Below are 10,846 nucleotides of genomic sequence, written 5' to 3'. Positions count from 1 at the left end.
AAAAAAAAATGAATATGTGTGTGACCTATACTATTCTACTTTTATAATTATTTAAGCTTTTTGAGAGAAAAAGAGAGAGAAAGACACTCTCTTGAATAACACTGGTCCCGTCGCGATCGCGAACAACAGTGGTGCGCGATTTTCGTTGGAAAGAGAGAGATAAAAGATTGCGGAATATCGATGGTTCGCACGTATTATCAGTCGCAGAGATCGATCGGCGAGGGGCTGCCCCGGCCGTCGTCTCGGAGAAATAGAAGACGAAGCAAATTGTAAAAGATTAACCAAGTGGAGGAATATTATATTGGCAGTGTTACAGTATATACGATAAACGCGACAAACATAAGATCAAAACTAAAAGTGTACGCTTGAGAGTTTTATCCTCCGAGAACGAGTGTCGACAGTGACAATTCTTAGCTGATATAGAATTGAAAGAGTGATGTTAACTATGTTCGTTTGAGAGCTTTACTCTCTGAGAGATATCAATTGGTGTTGAACTGAGAATGAATCTCAATTATAAAATATTCATTAGACAATTTGATTTTTTTTTAAATAATCTTTCGATAGTAAAACTCTCAAGTGTAGCCTAAGAACGGGACGAAGAAAACTATGAGCGCCGGTGAAACATTGTTTTTATAATTTAAAATCAACACTAATAGCGAATTCGGTTGAATGTGCACTGGTGCACATTGGTATACCCAATTGAATTCGTTATAAGAACGCACAAAGTTGAAAATATAGCGAATTCAAACAATATTCCTAATGACAATATATTTTTGCATTCCAATGCAAAAATTTATTCTAGATGAATGATATCTTTAAACTTTTGCATTTCAATCTCAATCCTTCCATTGCCAAAATTCCTGATTACTGACACGTGAGTGTATAAAGATTTCCTGTAGATCTCAAAATTTATTAAAATATCAAACAATTATCGATAATGAAGTGATGATTATGTATGTGTGTGTGTATGTGTATGCATTTGTGGCAACGAAAGGATTAAAAGCGCTCACTCGTTCGTACAAATCATACAATAAAAAATATGTTCGCAATATAATATATATAATAAAATATAATTTAATAAAATATGTTTAATGTTTGGCGCTCATAAGAGAAGAGTTACGAATCTCTTAAATGAGACTACTCTTCCGGTATTCGAGTACAAAAGCTGGTCGTATCAAAAAGTAAATTCGGCAACAAATAATAATCAGATATATGTAAATATTACCGTTGACGAAAGACCATTTTTTTTATTTTAGATGCGGCCAGTAATTATGATTTTATTTCTAATTGTCATATAATAATTGATTATGTCGAGTGCTATCTAATCTTCTACGTGCGCAATAACGATTTATTCACATCTATAGAGCTTTCTTTGGTACGAAAAATATATTTGAGATAGAATGCGCATTATCGCTTAAAAGGGAGGGATTCTAATTTATAATATATATACGTCTCTTTGACCACAACACACCTTTACATAAATTAATATTTTAAACAATATAAAGACCAGGAAATTATATGAGTATTAAATGTCAAAACAAAATGCATCACATTATGCCAATCTGAATAATAACAGATCACACCACTTATTATTCACCCGCTCAATGCACTAATATAGATATAAATACGTACATCACACCCACCAAAAAAGAAGCTTAACTATCATAACACAGATTAACGTATTTATAAGGGAACTATCTAATATGTATATATTTATAAGTCTGCTGGGGCAAAAACTCCCATTTCTCATGTTACCACGAAAGTTTCGAGAAGAGGAAAATGCCGGCTTCTGAATATAATTTCACGGATAAAGAATAAGAAGCTGGAATTTTCTCTAAGTATTGTACGATGATTACTATCATTATGTTCTCGCTAATAATATATACAAAATTTATGAAGTCTGCGATAAATTATTTTTTTCGTATTGATGAGAGGAAAAGCACAAATTTAATATAAAAAAATGGAAGTACGCGATATTCATTCATATAATTACTCATTCTTATATATAATTATGGATAAATATACGAAATAATAAAAATAACGTAACATAAGCAGTAGTCTGTAAATTATTAAAAAATGTAAAAACGTGCAATTATTTCAAACGCATTAATTAAATGCTCAGAAAGACAGTCACGCAATCAACGTGCGATATAACCAACATCCCTTACTTGTCTCATAAATTACTGTAACGGCTATACATTTTGTTTTTGTTAGATTAAAACTTTGAGTATAATCGACAAAATGTTTAAAACTTCTAATTAAATTACGCCATTAATTTAACTAATATTTTAATCCTGCAAATTTGCAATCATGCGACAAAGTTTAGTAGGATTAATGATAAACAGAAGTAACGAAATAAGTAAAAATATTCATTCTTCTCGTTCGATCAATTCTAGCTAACCAAAGCTTGCCTCGACAGATAATTTGCGTTTATATAAAAAGACAGAAATAATTTGGCACAATATTCTAATGTGAAATGCACATAGGATCAAATATGTCGTTTGTACCTTCTATAAATCTGCATCAGTTGCAATTATCTCTGCTTACCTTGATCGATTTAGAATATGAATTTTATACACATTCGTTACAAACGGATACATTAATAATGAATTCTTTGATATATGAATTCGATCTTTCCGTTCACTTCAGTATCTCGTACATGTTTGGATCTTCATTATTAACAATGTGCATCTTCGTTTGCGGAATCAACAAAAATATAGCCTATTTACAGCTTATATCGAAGCGTTGTACTTCTTCGAATTCAATTATTTCAGTAACATTAATGGATTAGTATCTTTTATGGCATTTATAAGCTTTTATCCACTGCATTGCGGAAATTGTGAGACAATAAAGAAACAAAAATTTATGACGGATATGCTACATTTAATTCTTCCAAACTTAAGCAGATTTTTATTGTTAAATCTGTTAATTTGTAAAAAGATAATTATTTTTTAAAATTTCCTAGATTTAGAAGGATTAAATCTGCACACGCGTTTCTTTTGATTATGAATGAATAAACTCGTAAAAAAGAAGCAGCGGATAAAAGTTTTTCAAATATGCACGAGGCCAGTTTTATTCACAAGAGCAAATATATCATTCAAGAAAAATGTAGATCGTCTAATCATCTATATACAACACTGTACATCGTTAATTGAGATTCATAAAGAAAACTCGTACGTCAACCGATCAATGCGGGCGTCCCCTCTTGGCGCGCGAGGATACTTCATTATTAATGACAACGCGCACCTCAATTCTAAACAAAACGTGTTACTTACCATGATTAGCGGACGTAGACCGGAACAATCCATTTACTCCTCTATCAAAGGCGTTTCCTTCTACTCGATAAGGAAAGACGCGCGTACATCTATATTTAATATTAGACGTTCAGCCAACTCTTCAGATAAAATAGCTGAGTCGTTTGATACACCAATCAGTTGCACGTGGAAAATCGACGAATAAAATCCTCGCGTATTTTTTCGCGATCATTGTTCGCATTTCTTCACTCTGTTAGAGTTCAAAGATAAAAGTCCTGCCGTATTAAGCGCGGGCAAGATCACAGAAACAACTCTAAGGCTCATTGTAGTCACGTCCTATCGCAATGTCTCTGCTATAGTTTTATCATTAAATACAAGTAGAGTCCGGATGTTGACTGGCGGACTTCCTCGTCTTCTTCGGCTCCTTCGTCGTTAGTTCTTGAGATGGTCTACGCTGGGTGCCTAACGTCACCAAAGCAGACGCGACGGCTAAACCGGCGCTCTGTCCAGCTGGCGTATAAGGCTCGCCACCAGTTGGCATTCTGACTAGCAGAGACAGGACCGCCGCTCTGTTGCCACAACAAGGCTCCAATGCGATCGGACTAGGAGGAACATCCTGTAATAGAAAAATAAATTTCATAAAGCAAAATGTTCTATTTTGTTATGCATGTGAAATATCTAAAAACAAAAAAAAGAATCACGTTTACCTTTATATTTTTACGACAATTGTTAAAGTCGGTATCACCGTGTTCCAAATCTGTGCCATCAATGTCACGTCTTTCAATCTCTACTACAACTGAACTGAAAGCTCTGCTGGCCATTTGTTCCATTTCTAGGAAGAGCCGTTGTCTTCGTCGATACATATCGTATTTCTGTTTGATCTTCCACAGAATGGCAGCCACCAATAGCAGAGCGAGAAAGCACCTGTGTGGTGGCATGTAATCTCTAGTTTACAAGTAAGTACTGCCTGAGGTTCAATAAGACGGAAAGAATATAGAAAATTTAGAAAAAAGAAAGCGTTAGGCCAATAGATGTATCATCTCTCAAGATCACTCTTCGCATTGTGTTTAAAGAGATTTAACATAACTTTAATTCATTTTATTTCAAACTGAAAACCACTTCAAAGTCCAACTTATGATACTCACGTGCAGAATGTAATGAAAAACTGTTGCAGATTCAATTTAGAGTACTGAGAGAATGAGATCTGAATCCACACTGGCGGTTGAAAGTCATAAACATATACGTAGAATGTGGTGAAGGTATTATTATCTTCGCTGCCAAAATTGTAATCTGCCTTGCTGAAACGGTGCTTATACATGGTCGTCGTGCAATTCGCGCCGAGCAGCAATGGCCTTTCCGGACTGTTTACTTTTTTGATGGTAATATTCATCTTAGCAAGTACGGAACACGTGATGGAGAATTCGGCATCGATATCGGCTTTCGGTGGTGAGTTTTTGAAATTAATGGCCCGATAGTGACGATCCTCCTTCTTGCTTAAGTTAAATGTAAACTGATAATCAATAGCCAAGTCATCTGAAACAAATACATGTACAATAAGATACATGAGTTACGTGTATATATATATATATATATGTATGTATAAAAATTAATGGGGAATATAGAATAAAAAACATATTTTATCAATTGACTCACAAAAACAAGATCCTTTATTCGTAGGATCTCCGTTATAAAGACCGGACACGTCACAACGTTCGCAGTGATCGCCAATAATGCCTTTGGTCGTGCAAAAACATTTGCCCGTTTCACTTGTGCATAGCGTGCCTTGATTGTTGCAGGAGCAAGCTGTAATAATCACGCGCAAGTGTCACATTCAATTGTTTCTCTCTTTCTCTCTCTCACTCGGTCGTGACGATTACAAGAGATATCGTGGCATGTGAAAAAGAATTACATACGTTGACACGTTGCTCCGTTGAGTGGACTGCCGTAGTAACCGGCGATACATCTATCACAATGTGGTCCATGAGTCAAATTTCCACACGGTTCAATGCAGACGCTGCTGTTTGGAAGACACTTACTATGCCCGTTGCACTGACAGGCTGCAAAAATTAAAAAAAAAACCGTATGAATGATACAATGCTTGATTATAAATATACAAAAAACGATCAGTAAACAAACTCGCTTACTCGGACATTTTGTGAAGTACCAGTGTTCGAACGGACACGTTTCCAAGCTCTTGTTGCTGGGACCGCGAGCTCCGCCAGGCAAACACACACCTTTCCCGGTGCCCGATCCGTCGTCGCACCAACCGCATCCAGGATCCGAACGACATGTAGCGCACGACGAATAAAAGCTACACCAGTCCCTGCCAGTCTCTGTAGGACGACATCTAGCCTCTATCGTAGTCCACTCGCGACATTGTCCGTAGGGAAAATTGGCTGGATATGCATTCTTATCCACGCATCTCCCCTCATTTTGACACCAGATACAATCGCCTTCCGTGCAGTTGCGACACGTTGTATACTCTATGCACGGATTATAGCGGCACATGTCCATCGATGTCAAGCTTTGCGGTGTGACTGGTGGTATGACGAGACTGCCATTTGCAAACATCTATTTTTAAAAGTTAATAAGATTAACCAATATATCCGTTTTATTAATTTTTTGCAAGTTAAGATTGTGTATACGTGTGTTGTATGAACAGATTAGATCAATATATTGAAAATTTCATTTTTATTAAAATATAGTTTCTAAATTATATATATTCGCTATTTCGAAAATGTTTAGAAAAATATTTGTATTTAAATATTTCATTTATCCTTCTGCATTGTCTGTACAATCAGCAAAATCTTAAAATATATCCAAACACACATACCACCTGAATCCTCGACTCTCGTTGCGGCTTACAACGGTCAGGCCCATTGGACCAAGACCAATAACAACGTGGATTGGTTTCGCAAGCGTGGCATGTATGGAGCAGCAAGCATTCGATGCCACTCGGATCGCACTGTTCTAGATCCGTAATGGGCCTTGAACTCGGCGAATTAGGATGATCCCGACATTTCTCGTGTAAGCAACCCTTACCGCACCAGACGCAATTATACGAGTTTTGCACGCAAGACACGCAATCGATTAAGAGTTTACAGAGCTCCTCGTGCGATGTCATGCCGCGCGGTGGCGCATCATCCAAACATTTCATGTAAGTATCGTCGTCTTGATATTTTTTAAGCATATACCTCGCGATGTGCAGGCATCGACCGTCTTGTTTGTGCCATACGCATTTCACGCCTATCCTGGCGTTCAGGCATTGATTCTGATTCGTCAGATGTTCGCAATTACCCGGGGTATATCTACGCAATAAGTAAATCTCAACATGTATATAGGCATATAGTATATATAAAATTATTTTTTTTTCTCTTACAACAAGACGCATTACCTCAACATGTCAGAGAGCATTTCACCATCGAAACCGCCGTAGATGTATATCGACTTCTCAAAAACCGTCGCACTATGCCCGTATCGCGGAAGATCGCTCATGTCTCTAGGCATGGTATATTGATGCCAAGTATCGCACATGACGTCGTAGCCGAGCGTGTCGGCTGAATAGCATCGCGCGCCATGCGACTGCTGCGTATCGTTGTGCATGTTACCGCCGAAAACCAGCATCAGTCCGCCATAAACAAAAGTGGCCGTGTGAAAGAAACGTGCCGATGGTGCCGCTGTGAGCAGACGCCATTCGTAACTATTGGGATGATATGAATACACTCGGCTGGACAACACCTGCGTGCTGTGCGACTCTGACACATAACCGCCGTACACATATATGAGATTCGTGAGAGAATCGTAGGCGGAACTGTGACCGTAACCACCCTTCACCGGGAAACCGATGGTTTTGACAATCTGCCATTCGCGCGTACCCAAATAGTATTCCTGGACGGTGTTTAAGTAACCATATTGTGGTGAAAAACCGAATATCACAATCATCTTCTCTTTCTTGTTGTGACTTTGCACCAAAGTCGCAGTGTGTCCAGCTACCTGTAAAAACGTTAAAATATATATATATAAACAATGTTATACTAAATTATAAAATATCATACTATAAGTCAGCTAAAAATTAAAGAATAAGAGTCAGCATCGATTGATATTATCACTATAAAAAATTAAAAAATTTCATTAAACTTTCAGCAATTAACAATTCAAAATTCGATCGTGAAATAAACACTACTTTTCATTTTATATAAATACAAAGAATATTTCTTGCTTAAATATAAGATTATATTTTAAACAAACGCACGCACCTTTAGCGGCCCACACATCGTTTTGTTGTGACAACTATCATACACAGTGATGTTCTCCCAGACTTTGGCGGATACGTCAAACGCCCAGATCTCGTTGGTCATGGTGGAGTTTTGTAAGGCACCGCCATACATGAATATCTTGTCACCGAAGAGGACACACGAGTGCGCGTAACGCGGCAAAGGCGCGCGACCCTCAACATGAGGCGTTTCCCAGACGTTGCCGTTATAATCATATACATATATCATCTTGGCACGGTGGAAACTCTCGCCGCCAACCACGTACAGAGAATCTTTCCAGACGATAGAACAGTGACTGGCCGACCCATCTGGTGGCAAATCTTTATACGTGACAGTCTCCCAAAATCCACGATCCCCCTTTTGACTGCAGTCTGCGCCTAAATCCCAGAAATCACGCGTATATGTAAATGAAGATTTATTTTATTTTGTTTTATTTCAAGTTCTCAAACAGAGATAGTTTGTGAGAAATTATATAATAAATTTTTCCAGATTTATTCTAGATCGTCGAAATATATTCTACTTTTTTCAGAAGTATATTAAATAAGTAAATGCCACACATTCGTCACATTTATTATACTGTAATTATAACAGTTATAAATATGGATATGTAATACATTAAACTTGAATATCGAGAATAAAAATATTACAATAAATATTATTTTTAGATGATCGTGTATATGAATTACAATTATAATTTTATTATATAATTTTAGACAGACCGGCACTTTATCGTCAACTATACAATTAAGTCACATGGTCAAGATATGTTCCTTTCTCATTATTTCCTTACCTTTGTAGCCGTTGAAGCAGCGGCAGTGATGACTCTCGCGATCGCACTCGCCCTGCCCATGAAGGTACGAACAATTGTTCGGGCATACCTGTACATCGCAGGCTTCACCGGTCCACGTGGCATCGCAGGTACATGTGCCTTCGATGCACACTCCATGGCCGGAACAGTCAATATGGGAATATCTGGAAACGATGATGTATGTACACCGGATATCATTGAATCAATCTTAGCTTCAAAGTGTCATCGTTGATGATCTTTGACGATATCGGAAAGCAAATGTACATGCTCTCGTGCGCTATTTATTCGATCAAACAGTAAGTGTTTACCTGTATTAATATTTCTTTATTGCAAAACGATTTGTGTTGGCGACAATCACACGTTCTGATTAGATTCAATATTTGGAGATAACTAGTTAGAAATGCAAACAGTTCTGTAAAGCGTGTATATTGTAATATGAGGAATCTATTTGAATAATGAAACTGGAGTCAAATATTCTTTAACGATACCCGTTAAAAGATTTTATAAGTTAAAAATAGCGAGCGAGCGAGCGAGAGAGAGATTTCGAAGTAAAAAGAAATCGTACTAGTTTCTCACATGTCATAAAATATCAAAACGTCGAAGCACCGACTTGACAAAGTGCTAACTGTAATCTCGAAAAATGTCTTTCCTCCTCTCAATAGACACGATAAACTTTTTGTCAGGAATCTGTCCGCTGATCATCTTCTGACCACAGGTAACGTTATCAAACGTGACACAGATACGGTTACGCGTATTTCCGGCTCTCAGAGGAAGCTCGATAAAGTTTCTAAGCCGGGGGCGACCCAATTACGAGTTATCGGTAGTTGCCATCCCGTGTAATCTCGGCAGTCAGTCTTTCTCTCTCTCTGTTACGCATCTCATCCGGATTTCTACCTTTATCGAACACCGCATATTTCGCAAAGCTGCATCTTTTTTTTTTTTTAGGCAGATACAACTGTCGTCCAGCGTGTCTTTTTGTGCCAAGAATTATGCACACATAATTCATATATCTGGCTCTGGTGATATATCGCATTAAAACCTCGTACGCGAATAATGTGAGTCACCCGGCACTTGTGACTCAAATTATGCCTTTACTCGCTAAGAATCACCGTATAATAATCATTTACGTTTTAAGGTCGACCGATTCCGATTATGTTCTATCGACTTGCACCGTAAATATCCAGGAAAAATTCATAAAATGTTCCGCTCCACTTTTTTTCCCATCTCGCGAAAACTATTTTTCGCGAACAAGGCAATCAACCGCGCGTAACGTAACTGTGTGATTATTTGTATACCTTCATCCAGAACAAAATATTGTTCGAAACCATTGATTTAATTTAATAGAAACCATTTGTGAAATGTGTCCCATTTTTTAAACGTATCTCCAATGAGAGAAATGTAGATAAAAAAAATATATTTTATTTCCATCGAGAGAAATAAGCGGTATCGAAAAGATGAAAAAGAAGTAACGCGGACTTAATCGTTAAATAGACTGCAACCGGCGACGCTCAGACTCACCTGCTCGGACAAGCATTGATTTTATATGTAATATTGAAGCCGCTCATGTTGTACGCGACGTCGGAATAAAAGTGCAGTAACACACTGCCGGATCGCGCTATTACTTCCGGCACGCGGCGTATGTGATAGCCGTCCTTATGCATCAGGCCGGAGAAGACGGCCAGCAGCGGCGCCTCGACACTGTCACCGTCATAGATATATAGATGATCCCAGCCGCATTCCGTCGCGAATTGCTCCACGTGCATACGTATCTTGGTGTTCGGGCTGCTCTCGATCAACCAGGAACACTTCACGTCCGCTGTGTAGTTGCCGAAACCGTCGTGGATGATGCCGCTCTTTTCTGTTAGTCTGTCAAAAGAATGAAACAGATAAATTATTAAATTATCATGCGGGATTATTTTACCGAAGATTTTGCAACATGGTAATATTTTAATTACATAGCGTAGTAATAATAATACGGTAAAAATTAGGATCTTATCAATATTTGAAAGTAACGGATATGGAGAGAGAGATAAGTTGTTCACTTGAAAAAGTATTAATAATAGATTGAAGGAGAAATATCTGCATAAAATTATATTATATTTACGTTATAGGTAAATATAATTTATACAGACTTTAACGATGTAAAGATACGTTTTGACATTAATTGTTAAAAATAGCCCTCATTGTAAACAAGTAGAGGTAAAAGAGTGTGGGCAGTAAAAAAAGGCAAACATATATCTTGTGAAATACGTAGAGTGCAAAGTTCAGCGTAAAAGTATGCGGTTAAGAGATCTTTTCTCGATTTTCCACGCGTGTTTTTATGACTTCATCCCATTCTCATTGACAACCAATTGTCGTGTAAATAAAAATCTCATGAATTCAATCAATGTCATCTTTATATGCACGAATAATCGAACATAATACCAATAATCCAGGCAACCGTTTACATATAATATTAAATTGTATTATATTATATAAATATGTATATCGGGCGGATGCGCGACGCGGAA

At 37.4% G+C, this 10,846-nt stretch overlaps 1 protein-coding gene across 3 annotated transcripts in view; it reads right to left on the bottom strand.

The window, feature by feature from the left end:
• Nucleotides 1–933: 933 nt before the first annotated feature.
• LOC115243081 (attractin-like protein 1) overlaps nucleotides 934–10,846 on the bottom strand; it is a 27,214-nt gene continuing 17,301 nt past the window's right edge. Inside the window, exons 2-12 of one of the 3 annotated variants that reach the window (XM_029819756.1) lie at nucleotides 9,855–10,202; nucleotides 8,319–8,500; nucleotides 7,511–7,905; nucleotides 6,649–7,247; nucleotides 6,088–6,562; nucleotides 5,399–5,825; nucleotides 5,168–5,311; nucleotides 4,908–5,057; nucleotides 4,400–4,787; nucleotides 3,962–4,199; nucleotides 934–3,870 (exon numbers count right to left, since the gene is read on the bottom strand). In XM_029819756.1, the coding sequence (XP_029675616.1) occupies nucleotides 3,622–3,870; nucleotides 3,962–4,199; nucleotides 4,400–4,787; nucleotides 4,908–5,057; nucleotides 5,168–5,311; nucleotides 5,399–5,825; nucleotides 6,088–6,562; nucleotides 6,649–7,247; nucleotides 7,511–7,905; nucleotides 8,319–8,500; nucleotides 9,855–10,202 (3,595 nt within the window). In that variant the 3' untranslated portion in view covers nucleotides 934–3,621. Of the gene's footprint in view, nucleotides 3,871–3,961; nucleotides 4,222–4,399; nucleotides 4,788–4,907; nucleotides 5,058–5,167; nucleotides 5,312–5,398; nucleotides 5,826–6,087; nucleotides 6,563–6,648; nucleotides 7,248–7,510; nucleotides 7,906–8,318; nucleotides 8,501–9,854; nucleotides 10,203–10,846 lie in introns of those variants that run through there. The other 2 variants (XM_029819757.1, XM_029819758.1) reach the window with 2 other exon arrangements.

The sequence above is a fragment of the Formica exsecta genome, unplaced genomic scaffold (genome assembly GCF_003651465.1).
Source record: "Formica exsecta isolate Colony F162 unplaced genomic scaffold, ASM365146v1 scaffold69, whole genome shotgun sequence".
NCBI lineage: Eukaryota > Metazoa > Arthropoda > Insecta > Hymenoptera > Formicidae > Formica > Formica exsecta.
Note: the sequence above shows the minus strand (reverse complement) of the source record. Positions and strands in the feature narration are given on the sequence as shown.